We start from the raw sequence: 15536 nt of genomic DNA, 5'->3' as shown, positions 1-15536 counted from the left end.
ATGGCCCAGACAGTTCCAAGGAGGTTATATTGACCACACTGAATCTATGTTAAATTTCAAATACTCATATTAATGCTTTATATGTGTGTTCATAAGACAGATTTGAAATATAAATAGCATCAATTCGATATCTATGCATGGATTCAACATGATATTTGTCAAATAAATTATTTATTTGATATAAGTATTAAACAAAATATTCTAAAAACAAGAAAACCATGTAAGATATTCTATGTGATTTAATTTCTTCATAAATCCAAATATATTACATATAATACAAAGTCCTTTCTTGAAATGATATTTAAAATATACAAGATGCTCATTTAAGGAAGGCGGACATAGGATCTTCTGGTCTCTGTCTTTTGATGTAATATGCTTCCATCTGTTCTTCAGTGGGTGCTTTTACTTCATACATGCTGTTGTAGGGTCGTTTTCTTTCGTCCATAGAAAGTAACTCTTCAGCTTTCTTTTGACTTTCTTCTTCTTCTTCCAAGGCCTAAATAAAACAACAAAGAATTGTTAATGATTTCTTTAAAAACAATTTCTTTTCAATTGGATAAAAAAAATAGAAATATTAGATTTTTAATCAAATAAATTAATACAAAAATAAGTTTTTTAATGAAATATTGAAATAGATATATACCATTTCATGAAAATAATGATGCAGTTTGTTTGTTTTTTCAAGAATTATAATCAAATTTATTAAATTAGTCAGTTTATTTAAACTTAAATGTTTTTTAGCAAAATTTTAAGAATTTCTGAGAAAATCCTTTAATATTTTGCTCAACATGTAAATCAGTATTTAGTTATTAATTTATAAGTTGTTTTTTAAAGATAATTTGGATCATATTCAATCATACATAAATGAAATTTTAATCTGCAGATCTTTAATAACATTAAAGTACACCATCATGGGAAAAAATGATACAATAGAAATGAAGATAGTTAGATTTCATAAAAACACAAAATATACATTTGTTGATATCTAAAATAAACATGGCAAAATTTGTTAAATTCATATTTGAATCAAAGATTTTATAAAACATATAATACTTTTTCTCCTTAAAAACTAAGCAAAAGATGCATAAGAATAATTTTAAATATACATAAACTAACCAAAAAGGAAATTACAAATTAATGTGTACAAATAATTTACCTTTTTCAATTTCTTTTTCTTTTCACTTTCAGAATCCTCCGAGTCTGATGAATGATGCTTCTTCTTCTTCTTTTTCTTTTTGTGTTTCTTATCTTTTTTCTTCTTGGATATCTATTTTTTTTTAAAAAATCATATTAATATTGCAAATTATTTAAATCACAAATACTGCGCAGAATTGAATGCAAACTTACAGTATCCTGAGAAGTAGTGGAATCTTGAGATACTTCTTCATTATTTTGATGAACTTCTGATATAATATTCTTCTGCTCAAGCACAGATAACGAGGATGACTAAAAGTGTAAAAAAGGATATTGTCAATATTATACATATTATGAAATCAATACTAGTAGCCAAAATTCAGTTACAAATTTACATTTCTCCTTTTCAAAATATTTTATATCTCAATACTAATAAACATATTCAAATAAAGCAACCAGTATGTTAATATAAATGAATAAATATTTATATTTAAATGCTAACACTCTTCATGTTATTCAGATGACTAAGTCTAAACCTATCAATCTGACATAGATGAACTATGGACGTTGTGCAATTTGGAGAAATGTTTTTTTAAATAATTAAATAAATAATTTTATAATACTAATGACATTATATATATGACATTTTTTCTCATAACTGCCAAGAAAAAGCACAAAATGGATTTTATATCATAAAATTCAAAAATTAACTATAACCTCAATTTTAAGACTTGTTAATTAGAATGAATAACTTTTTTTTTAGCTACGGATTACACAGGATTATTTAAAGTAATAATATCAATTACAAATGGCTATGCATTTCTTTTAAACAATAATAATAATAATAAAACTGGGCATAAAAGAGGGGGAAGTTTAATTTGCATATATAGTAGCAACCCTATATGACATTTTTTTAGTCATATGTGCAACATCTATGCAGTAATAGAACAAAGAATTAAAATTTAATTTTATGCACATGGAACTATGGCCATTTCAAAACTATTTCATTTCAATAAATGATGGGCCTTTTGCTGCTTAGGTCAGATTTTCTTATAGCATCTTCTCCATAAATACTCCCATATTTTAGATTTGTGAGCTGCTCCTGAGCTTAAATTTTGTGTTAATACTTCTGTTTTATCAATGGATCACATGAAACAAAACACAGTATCATCTCTGACACTCATGGAAACACTTAATATAATTTATTTCTCTTTAATAAAATCAGTTTCCAAATTTTGTGACTAAGTTCATTATTATAATTATGTTAACACCACTCATTGTAGCATATAAACCAGCAGATTTTAACATATCAAATAATTCGGATTTGTTTTATTATAAAAATCATTTTCTTACCATATTTTTCTGTAAATTTTAGTGAAAAAAAATTGTTACAATTTTTGTAAATGGTAATTGTAAATTGTGTTTTAATTTGTATAACATTTATATAATATCCTGAGTATGTCCCAGTTCAGAAAATATTGCTTAATATAATATTGTGAGAAATAAATTATTATAAGTATAAAGAAAAACATCCTTCTATCATTGTTCATAAGGAAGTTATAGCCATTTGTCATTGGTAAAATTGTTTTAAATAACCCTGTATAGAGAATTAAAATATATTATGAATAATTACTGAAAACACTAATTATTATTAATTAGAGTACCGTGCAAAAAAGCAAACATATATGGATAATTTTAATTGTGCTGTCAAATAAAAATATTTAACCATTTCATCTTATCATTAGATAGAATAATAATTTATATAAAAAAAATTTTTTTAAGCATGACATTTTGATAATAAATTTAATTTCTTCGTATTATATAAAATCATTGGCTCACTAACTTCAAAGTTGTTTTGATTGTCATTGCATATATTTTAAACTTATTTACATTACTATTATAAATATTAAAATAAATTAATTAGTTCAAAAAATTATGCAAAAATTTACCTCTTGTAAGGCCTCTTTACCAGCAGAACCTGTACAATAAGAGTTTTTTATGAAAGAATGACAGCATTTATAGCCCCATTGGAAATCATGCCAGAAAGATCCCCATACAGACTGAAAAAAAAAAGTTTTATGCAATATAATTTTTTAAATGGTGATAGCAAATCATGTAAAATTTTAACCCATAATTAAAATAACTGTAAACATATATAAATAAATTTATAATATATATACTTATAAATTTCAAAATAGTTCCATGTTTCTCATTAAAGTGAGTCAAATAATAAGGATTAAGAAATATTTTATGATTAATAAATTTAAATCTTTTAGTGCCAAACACTTTTGAAAAAATCAGATCCAAAAATACCAAACAATACTCAAAGAATAATTTTTATGCAACATTTCTTAGTTCTCATACAAATAGATAATTCTCAAAACCTAATGGGAGAATAATTTGAGTCTATTTAATAAACATCTAGCACTTAAATATATGACATGGATCAATCAGTTAAAAAGTTTTGAAATACATTATTTTTATATAACTTATACAATCATATGATATAGAAAGATAGTCTAAAATGCAATTCTTTTTAAAGTGAAGCATCCATCAAATGCCATATTATTAAAAAATATATGACACCCCCCCCCCACCTTAATTCAGTATTTTTCACTCCCATTCAGATCTTCTCTAATTGTTAATGATTTTAAAACAGAAACTGTTAAACACCAATTAAAATAAAAATTTTAAACTCTAATAGAGCAAAAATGTAGTCCATTTTAAAATATGTTTGTTAGATTTGATTGATATTTAAACTTTATAGCAATGGAACATTAAATTATTTTCAACAACATTGAGATATTGCTTAAAATTAAGTATCTGCTTAGAATTTATTCAAAACAATAAAAATATTATTTTGCTTACTTTTTAATTTTAAAAATATGGCAGCCAACTTTAAATAAACAGTATAATTTACTCACAACATCAAAGTTTGTAAATGTTTCGCACATTTACAAACTAAGTAAATCACATTAAGTAAATCAAATGCAACCACAGCTGGGTAGTAATAAAAAAATTGAGGAAAATAATAATCCAAAATAGATTAAGATTTTGCAAATAACATACACATAATAAGGTGAATTCTCGATTTTGTTCAGGTAAAAAATATTTATAATGCTTAAAAGGTAATTAAAAATTACTTGACTTATTAAAGTGAAATACCACTTATAATACTTTATGCCACATAACAATTTTTTAAAAAGCTCTATGAATTAAAAAACAGAGAAACATTTACATTAATGTATTTCATTATTAAAAATCAAAAATTATATTGTAATTATAAAAAAATACAATTTATAGATGAGTTGAATATTAAAAATTATAGTTATTAAGAACCAACATCCAATTCATGCGTCACACCTTTTTCTATAGAAAACTTTATATAAAAATGCGCCCTATGAAAATTTAAACAATTCCAAAAGTAGACTGCTTATATACAGTAATAATTAATTTTGGAAAAAAAGTAACATTATAATTATTTTTTGAGTAATATTTTGTAAGAACAGTTATATATTAAAATATGGAAAGTTAACGCAAGATAATAATAAAATAAACATAAGTAGAATATATAATATAAATAAAATATGTAACAAATTTTGTATAAATAACAAATTTTTAAAACTTAGTTTATATAACAGCATCATTTAAGGGATAGCATTTATTTAATTATTCAACTTCATTTCATTACTTATTTAACTGTTATTTGCCAAAGATAACATTTTCCTAACAGTATACAGATGCTTTAAAATGATTAATGTTCTATATAATATACAGAAGAAACATTCATTGGGGCATGCTTTGTAATTATACAAGCATATATGTCAAAATATTTGCTCCAAAATACTTACAGTATGATTATTAACAAAGACATCTTCCTCATATTTAGAGCGAACAACTGCTTTCTCCATGCCTTTGACTACTTGCCCTTGTCTGGAATATTCAACATAATCCTCCTAAAAAGAATCAATATTTTTAACATTTGCAAAATATTTTCTTTTAATATTTTCACAAAAATGGCAAAATAAGTGCACAGCAACTTACGGTTTGTGCAAAAATAAGCTCTTTTGGAGGAGCCTCTAAATATTCTTCTCCGCCATATTTTTCGATAATTCCCCCTTTGATGTTATCTTTCACCTCTTCTTTTTTCACTTCGAATTCTTGGTGTAAAAGTTCAGCTTTGGTAGGTTCTGCCAACAGATTTACTTCAACACCTTTCTCATATGCTTGCCAAGCAAATACTGTTAAAAAATTAATATTATTTACAGTATATGCATTATACTTTTAGATACAATTTCAATGAATACTTAAAAAGCAGAGAACATTAAGAAACATAACTAATTTGAAAATGAATTATTTTCTGGAAGGATGTATGAATAAAGAATTAAGTAAAGCGAGCTATTATACCAAGACAGGCAAAAGTAAACAAGAAAGATACTTTTTCATCTATTAATATTTTTTTTATCAAAATATCGTACAAAGGAATATTCATTAAATTTCTTAGTTAACATTTCAACTAAGTTTGCATAGTTATTAAAAAAGCATAAGGAATTTAGTAATGAAAGACAATTGTTCCCCAAAAGATATTTATATTAAAGTATTTCACAAACCAAAATAATAGATAACTGCAGAGATTCTTCAATTATCTATTAATTGACTGTTTATCAGAACTTCTGTCTGTCTTCAAGTTGATAATTAAAAAAGAGTAATATTTTCCATTGCTAATTTACAAAGTATGTGAATCTTAGTAATATGTTATATTTGTGAACACATCTCCTTGACATAAAATAAATTCAATAATAAATTTTTTAATTCAACATTATAACTATATTATATTACCTGAATACTTGTGACTTACTGTTTGAATTGTACAACAAAATAAAACTTGCATTATATGAGAGAATTTAATAATAATGAATATTAAAATAATTGTCAACAAAAACTTTATCTTATGGATTTTTGGTGATCATTCTATGCAATTTGTATGATTTTATTTCATTTATAGTCATTATGATTTGTATTTATTTTGATAAATTTTATTTCAAATTGCATACTAGAAATAAATTAAAGTCCATTAGAAAACTGTCATCAAAAACATAATATAAAACTCTGTTTTATTTAAAAGTTATACTATTTCAAAAATTTTAGTTTGGAAAATAAAATATGAAATTTTCTTAATTCTTTTCACCTGCCAAAAGAAAATTAAGAGAGTGGAAGTCTTCTTAAAATATGTTTTGAATGTGATTTAAAAATTACAAGAAACTAAAACATTTAAATGACACAAAGCAGCAATACAAGAAGTAATATATGATGATATCACTACATACTCAACAGTTAGAACACTCAAAAACATTAAAAGTGCAAAAAATATATTTCTTGAGATATATTAAATATGCTAAACAAAAATCCTGACAGAGTGATTTTGTATGATAAGATTTTTTTAAAAGATCCGTAAATAAGGCAAACATAATAATGTTCAAGATTAACAGAATTGTAAAAGTTTACTGATGCAATGAAAAAAAAGTCATGAAATTAATGTTGTTATCAAAACATAACTATGATGTTTACTTTTTGATTATTACAGTGTGTGCCTGAAAACATCACAGAAATTTAACACATTGAATTTAATACAGCACTCAAAAATAGAACTTTTCCTTTTACTCAATTGATATTTACAAAATTATTTTAAAAAGATAGAAATGCTTTGCATCTCATTGACAGAAAACTATTAAATGATTTTAATATGAATATTATGAAATGAAAAAAAAACTTACATTGTGTTTTACTGTGTTTTGATGTGTCGCCTGTATATCGAACAAAATTGTCACCAGCATAATCCAATCTAGAAAATGAAAAACCATATTAATAAATAATCTTTTATTAAGCTTATTTGAAATGCCCAAGATAGCTTTAAATGAAATTTAAAATTAGGTTTAATAAAACATTCTGAAACTTATTATTTTAATGACAAAAAATAATACAGCAGAATCATAAAATATGTGACATGATATAATATAATATAAATAATTTAATAAAAATAACTGTTATTAAAAAATTCTGTTCTGTTTATTAAAAATTCAAATTGTAAAAATTAAAAAAATTATTATGATGAGTCCTCAAAGTTATATTTCATACTCCTATACAGTAGTTTTTAGAGTGATTTTATTTATAAAATTGCAGATATCATAAACCAGTTTTGGAAAGCTTAATGAATATAAGTCCTGCATATCTAATGAATTGGATATGCTTAGAATAATTTATTTCATAGCATACCTATTTTATAGAATGTACTAAATGGCACTTAAATCCTAAATGATTGGATAATTTATTTAAGATGCATGGTTAATAATAATTAGATTTTTGTGGCAATGCAAGACAATCAAAAAATAACTTTATTGTATTTTAAGAATTTTATCATGCATATTTATAAAAAAAAATTGTTTTAATAATTTTCTACTTGCCGGTTAATTATTTTATTTAAAAACCCATTTTTTTAAGTATGAATTTTTATTTTATGATTACCTTAATTTTCGTGTTTTTAACTTTTTTTTTTTTTTTTTTTTTCCTAAATTCACTGAATTTATCAGTTTAGGTATTAACTTATTAAGTAAAAGTGACTCTGTTCAAAACAATCCTTTATTTTCATCTGAAGAAGTGTCCTCTCCCCCCTCTTTCAAAATTTTATTATAACAGATAACTTTTAATAACCGAAATGAATATCACTTTATTAAAATATAGTATTAAAAACAGCTATTATCACTAATTTAAATGAGTTATGTATTCTAAATTTCCTGCTTATTTTCAGAAGAAAAAAAAAGAATTTGCAAAAAAATTTTATAAAAGGAATGTTTCAATTACACACACTTTTATATATGAAATTTATGCATATCATTTTCTCAATAATATAAATAATTAGTGATTATTGATATTATATTATATTATATTGATATAATTATAAAATTATTATATAATAATTTAATAATTTTATATATGATATTATAAAATTTTTCAATACTTACTCTTCAGGTGTTTGTCCAGTGGTCTTATATGGATTATCACGCATAGCTCTTGTTTTAGGATCATAATAAGCTGAGTTAGGATCCAAATTTCTCAAATACTAAAATTTAAAAAATAGTAACATTACATTTAACCGCTGGGAACATCATGTATAAAAAGTAATTTAGAGGTAAGAAAATAATATTAAAAATTTTTCTTTTAGATGAAACATACCTTTGCAGTGTCTTCTCGAATCCTTAAATTTCGCACTGTGATTCTCTGTTTACTGTCAACTTTAGTGCCAGGCATGGGGGCATCATCAGCATATTTCTCTTCATCATCGTCATCATCATCAATATCACCAATCTAGAATAGATTAGTTTTTTTAGCAAATATATTTCAAATTTCACAAATAAAGCATTTTTTTCTTCTTTTCTAATACAATTTAACATTATAAATGATTAGACAAATGGCTGAATTCTTCATATAAAGTTTAATATAAAATCTGAAAAGCATGAAACTATAACATGCTAGACAAAATCATTACAAGTAGAAAGCTTAAAATATCTGAATTGTAATGAATAACAAATTTACGAAAAGGAAGATTAATCAGTAATAATAACCAGTTAGCTAGCAATTATCTAATACCAACAATATGTAGAATAAAACAAAATAATTCATAGATAAGGAGTATAACTTAAATACCAATGATTTTATGTCTTTTAGTATATTTTACCAGATTATTAAATTTCTGGTGTTGAAAATTAAGAGTTAGGCACTTCGTTACTCTTCCTTTTTTTTTTTTAAGTAGTAAAACAACTTACTACTAATTTAATTAGAATTTAAATAAAAATTTCTTAACAAATAAACATGAGACAGAATTCTGTGAATATATTTTCTAAATATACTAGCCATAGAATATTTAGAAAAAAAGCTCCTTACAACTGCTGGAAGTTGTTTCTACATATTTCTCAAGAACTCATCCACTAATATTTCTCAATCAAAATAAGCATAATTAGGTTTTAGTTATATTAACATTCCGTTTACTTTGAAGCTGTATAATGCAACTTTGAGCCATAATTCAATAACCGGGCTAAGCATTAAGATTTTAATGTCACAGCAGCAAGATATTTGACCTTATGGATTTAAAACTCACCGGAGTCAAATCAGGTCTTGTGGCATTTCACCAAGCCTGAGCTACCAGGCCACTAAAGCCCCTTATTAATAATTTGAAATGAAATAATGCCAGCTCATCATGAACTTTCTTGAGAAAATTGACAAAGATGAACTACACTAGCAGGAATTATTAAAAACTTTATAAGTCTCAAAGCTTTTTATAAAGTCTATTATGAAAAGAAAAAAAAAGTAAGTTATTATATCAATTTCTCCTTTTACAACAAGAAAAATTAAACTGTATGCTTGAATAGGGCCGACTGAAATTAAATTCCAGTTCAAGGGCTTAAAATTAAAAGAATTTATTTACATGTAATACAGTTCATTAAACTTGCATATTATGTAATATTTATAAACATTTCCATATACATATATCTCAGGATTCTCAATCATTATTTTATGATTTGAAATTTTATTTATATGTATCAAAACAAATTAAAAGAAAAATTTACTAGCAAAATTTGATTTTAAAAAGCCAAATAAAATTTTAAAAAGTCAAACAAGTCATTAAAAAATATTACATAAAAATGATTACCATTTGACCACAAATAATAAATACCAATTGCACACAAAAAAAATCTAAATAAAAAGTAATGTTATATTAAATAAAATTCAAAAAATTTATATTCATAAATAAATTAAATGTATGAATATTTGCTACATACATATATAAAAGCATTTAGAAACTTAATGAATCGTGATCCTATCACTATTACATATAATTTTTTAAATAGTTTAAAAATTTGAATAGAAATGTAGCTACATTACAATGATCGACCATGTTCTCTCCGTGACTTTCTCATAAGTTAAACAATTTAACCTCCTTACTTTTTGATGAATTTATTTAGAAATTCTAATAGCAAGATTATATGCTAAAATTCATTGATTTAACTTATCATGTTTATATCCAAAACTTTTTAATTCTGGCAAAAAACATCATAACACTAACATCCAAATATCTTATTACTTTTTTCTTAGCTCATTTAATCAATGCAGACTAACTTTCAGGTGATTAGTTCCAAAATTTAATACAGATTTATATTGTTAATTTAAAGATCATATACAGAATTTCATTCACACAGATAATTTCTTTTGCAAATTACTGAATTTGTAATTTCAAAAATTACAATTTAAGATTAAATTCTAAAATGCAGAAATTTGCCACTTTTTTTAGGGTTTTTTTTTTTATAATTTTGTTTGTATATTTTGTAAAAGAGAAAAATGAGTATGAATTTTTTAAAAACATTCTGAAAACTAAGTTACTTTCTCTTGAAAAACTCTTCAAAGATTATAAAAATTCCCTTACCGGTTCTTTCGATTGGTTTGATTCTCCTGTCATATAATCTTGTTTCAATTTCTCTTCTTTCAATTGGCGTTTAGCCTAGAAGTATTAAAAGGAAGAAATTACTGGAAGCAGAAACAATAATTAATTATAAAATCTAAAGCAATCAAAATTTTATTTTGAAATTTTTTTCTTATTTAAAAAAATTCATACCTCATCAACTCTTGCATACTCTTCAACAATCATCTGGTAATTGTTTGGATCATAACCATTCCATCTATCTCTTTTACCATCATAATTTAAAAGTAATTTTGGAGGCAAAAATTCATCAGGAGCAAATTTTTCTTGAGAATACTTTGCTCCAACTTTTCTAGGTCTCTGTTGAAACAGAAATATTATCAATTATGTTTATTAACTATGCACCTAAACATAACAATTGATAAACTAATAGTAACATAAATAATCAATTGGGGGGGGGTGGCATTTCATAAAGAAAAATTGAGGTAAGCATGCTTAAATAATTATATAAAAGATATTTCAAAAATGTTAATACTTTCTGTGTGAAAGTATACATTTGAAGAAAAACTACAGTTTAAGGAATGCTGTAAAGGAATGTTTTCATGCTTTATCTGCTCTAGGAGAGTAATAAGTTTTATAAAAAACACATACCCATTTTAAAATTAAAGATAATATTTGGAACTAGCTGCCTCTGATGGTTAGCTTGTTCATCCAAATTACTGATTTTTCAACAGTTAAATAATAACATAGAATGCATGCTTTTTCTTTAAAAAATTTCACTTTGATATTTGATAAGAACGAAAACAGGAACTTATTTGCACATTTTAAAACAAATTATAATGAGTGCAAATTAAAGAGTGTAAATACAATGAAATGTCATAAATAAAAGCATTTTTTCTATCTTAACTTTAAGAAAGCACATGACAGAATAATTTTATGGACGAGTTTGAATTTTTTGCATAATATTAAAAGTTAATTGTTATAAATTATACATTGTATTCAAAAATTTACTAAAGGTCAAAGAAAACATTGTAGAGAGATAAAATTAATATCATAAAAAATAATTGTTTTGGGGTTTTCAGGAAATGCAAAAATCCTTTTTTGGAGACTATGATTTTGGAATATATGACCATCAATTTCTACTGACAAGTCATAGAAATTATCCGTTTGCCAATGGTTAAACATATTTTCAAACTCCATTAAATTTTGCTTGATGCCTATTTCTTAATTTCTTTGTCTAAGATAGTAAGAGTTAATGCTGAACTGTGTCCAGAATATTTCTAGCAATATTTTATAGCTTTGTTAATTAACAAAACATTGAATGAAGTACAACTGTAAAAATATTAAATTAAGTACAACAATAAAAATATTTAATACAACAGTCTGAAATATTCATATAAAGATACTACATATGCATTCTACAATTTTCTCATTTGACAATATGTAATAAGGGATATTTCAATGCCACATGTTTAGTGTTTTATAAGTACAGATGATTTAATGGAACCAAAAAAGACATTAAGTTTCACTTCAAACTACGCAACCAACAATCTAGACATTAAAAAGTTCATCTGAGGATAATCCCTCACAAATGCAAGCTACTATATAGATTCAGCTAATAAAATGCATTATGCTACAATCAATGTGATAAACTGTCTAATATTTATAATGGTCAACTTCAGAGATTGATTATTATTAATGCCATTAATAACACAATTACATTGACTCTAACAAATATATAATAAAAATAACTACATTTAACCTTTAAGTTTTTACAAAACTTATTAACAAAATTAGTTGAATTTTAAAGTTTCTTGGCATTATGGGATTCAAATTTAGTCACTTTTTATTTATAATAAAAATAAGGCAAAATACAAATAATTACCTCTAAACAATCTTTTTTCCTATGGGTCATTGCACCACAATTTTCACAAGCTCCAGGACGAAAACGTACACAGACAGAACCCTGAAGTATCAAAAAAATAATTAAAATTCCTTGAAAACTTCAAGTTTGAAATTAAATTAGTTATAAAAACAAAACAAAAAATTGTGTCCTTATCAATTTATAGTAACAGAATAAAAGTATTAAAGATGAAAGTATAATAATATTTTTTAAAAATGCAGAAATTTTCAAATATTAAAAGAAAATGTGAATTTAGTTCATTCAATTAGACCATAAAAAAATCTAGAAAATAGAAAATTTTATATAATTTTGGAATCTTGATCAAACATTCCTCTGTTTTCACGGACTGAGAATTGAAAAGCCTCCTTCTCTGAAGTGGGTTCCGTCTCAGAAAATTTGAAAAAGTGAAACTACAAAATACCTATATCTTGCTCATAAAACAATTTCCAATAAAGACTTAATTGAAATGTCAAATTTGAAAAATAACCATTATGTAATTAAATATTTGATTTTTCTTCTTCTTTTTTTTTTTTTTTTTTTTTGCCAGTAATATTCTTAAAAACCTATGAGACTTAGTTAAAAAAAAAAAATTCTGAAAAGAATTCAAAATTGTAGGTTTCTAAGCACCCAGCAATACAGAAACTTCTGCAAACATTTTGAATATACTCTTCAGTTAAGAATTTATAAACATAGAAAGACTGAAAAAACATTTACATTGCATGTCAGTATAATTTCTTTAACTAAAAATATTGTATGTATTAATTTTTTTTAATGTAAAAAGTAAAATACTTCAGTACCTGAATAAATAAATCAGCTAATGAAGAGAAATTATAATATTCTAATTATTTTGAATCTACAAAAGACTTACCAATATATTGTGCAGACTAACCAATCACTAAAGCATCATAAAAATTTAATATCCCTAGATTTTCTACTTTCATACGATTGTTCTGTGCTTTTGAATAAAAAAAAAAGTAAAATAACAGAAAAACAAAACTGAAATTCTAACAAACATTTAATTGGATGCTTCATATGGATATATTTATCTCAACTATTCTATTGAGTGTATTCAAGTATTTGCAGCAATGTTACCATAGAAATCTCATGCGTATTTATGCATCCACAGTAGTTCTGATGGTACTCGTGTATTGTCATTGCAAAACTTTTGGCTTATGAGCAAGCTACTGGCAAACTTTAAGCTTAACTGCAAGCCATTAGACAACATAATCAATAAACTAGCATGACATCTTTGCATTTTTATGCTGGAGTTAATCATTGGCATGCAGTTAATATATAATTACCATTCTAACATACAAAATATTAAAAAAAAAGTATGCTCAACCATAAAACCTGCAAAAAAGTAAGATAATACTAATTCTTTTTCTAAATTCCCCATCTAATTTAGAATATAAGCCCAAAAATGAGCAAATATTTTGTTTTAAATAATCCAATTTTAGAATCTATTAGATAATAAACTACTAAAATTCAGGGCAGCTTAAAGTTTTTTACCCTATTTTCAATTATTATATCAAACATTATATTTATTTATTTGAATTTCTGCTTATTAGTGCATTGCAAAATGTAAATAATTATTCCAACAATACAGTATAAATGACACATGCAGCACTAAACTTCATAATTATAGCTAAATTTATGTTCCAAAAATTTATTAATTCATATTAACAAGTTAGAACCCTTTATTTATTGCCATTACGGAATTCCAAAAAATCATGAAGAGTAATTATACTGGTAACCCTTTAGCAAGACTGTTAACTACTAATACTTCTTTTGTACTTAAGTTATATATTTCTTATGTAAATTTCAAAACAAATTAAAAATCTTTATTAAATACTTATTTAATGAATAAGATTTTTTAAATAAGATAGTCTGTCATAAAAAATAATTAATTCAACATCATTTTCAAAAAGTATTATTAGATATAAGTATCAAATCAATTTTTTATATACATATAATTTCTTATTAGTGTGGTCTAATACTAAAAATTGTCAAAAATCTATAATTTTACTTCACAAATATTAAAGAAAATAGTAATCAGGGTATTTAGAATTCGAACATTGTAAAACAATGAATCAAATGGCTTTTAAAAAAGTATTTAAATATGCCTAAATAAGGTGAGAAGAAATATGGAAAACTTACTTTCAATCCTCTAACATAGTCATCACTAATTTGTGCAAAATCTTTTTGTTTATCAGGCTGTGGTCTTTGATGCTTTAAAGTTGCAGTTTTAGCTCCAAAATACCATGGGGCAGATGAAATATATTGAGGCAAATGTGGATTGATATCTCTGAAATAACACAAGTAAACTGTTTTAATAAAATGACAAAGACTTTTAAAGTGAAAATCTAATACTTATTTTCATTAAATAATTCCAGATATAACTTGATTACATAGAACTATAGTTAAACTTAATTTCTGGATTAAACGGAGGCTGTAGACCTTCAACAAACAAATTAATGATTGTAATTAAATTACTCCGACTATTCAAGCAAAGACATTTCAATCCAATAAAAGCTACTGTTTTGGAGACTAAAACTAACTAATTTACATGCAAGTATCTCAATTAAGGAAATTAACTTTTTCAAATGCAAAGCTTCCTCTGTCTAACTTATATGTACTCAAATCACAAGTCCCACTACATAACGTTGATCATAAGTAATATAATATATATAATTACAATATATATAATATAATTACAAAAAAAATATACTTACTTTCCATCTTCATCAACAGCAGCAGGAGCATTTCCAGCTTTTCTTGCCTCTTCTAATTCTTTAGCTTTCCTCCAATCTTCACGACTGCGTTTTTTGGGTTCTTCTACATCACGATTTTTGATGATTTCAGACACGGGTCGACTAATAGCATTCATTTTGAATTGTTGGTTCTAATTATTCTTAGTCTAAAAACAATTTACTACACGTTAAAAATGCAATACATTCTTCAACGCAACAACAAAACATTGCGTAATAAACATAAATATAAAGAACTTTAAGGTTATGGTTACAAGTACGG

The 15536-nt window shown here is 24.5% G+C and overlaps 1 protein-coding gene across 1 annotated transcript; it reads right to left on the bottom strand.

The window, feature by feature from the left end:
- Positions 1–221: 221 nt before the first annotated feature.
- LOC129980876 (pre-mRNA-splicing factor SLU7-like) lies at positions 222–15506 on the bottom strand. The gene is made up of 14 exons (XM_056091325.1): positions 15239–15506; positions 14664–14811; positions 12489–12569; positions 10799–10963; positions 10610–10684; positions 8365–8496; positions 8154–8251; positions 6909–6976; positions 5179–5375; positions 4986–5090; positions 3084–3194; positions 1348–1446; positions 1157–1267; positions 222–496 (listed from the first exon to the last, which is right to left on the bottom strand). Exons 1-14 carry the CDS (start codon positions 15391–15393, stop codon positions 320–322), a joined length of 1722 nt encoding a protein of 573 aa, XP_055947300.1. The 5' UTR covers positions 15394–15506; the 3' UTR covers positions 222–319.
- Positions 15507–15536: the final 30 nt, after the last annotated feature.

Source organism: Argiope bruennichi, chromosome 8 (genome assembly GCF_947563725.1).
Source record: "Argiope bruennichi chromosome 8, qqArgBrue1.1, whole genome shotgun sequence".
Lineage (NCBI taxonomy): Eukaryota > Metazoa > Arthropoda > Arachnida > Araneae > Araneidae > Argiope > Argiope bruennichi.
The sequence above is the reverse complement of the archived record's forward strand: the minus strand, read 5'-3'. Positions and strand labels throughout refer to the sequence as shown.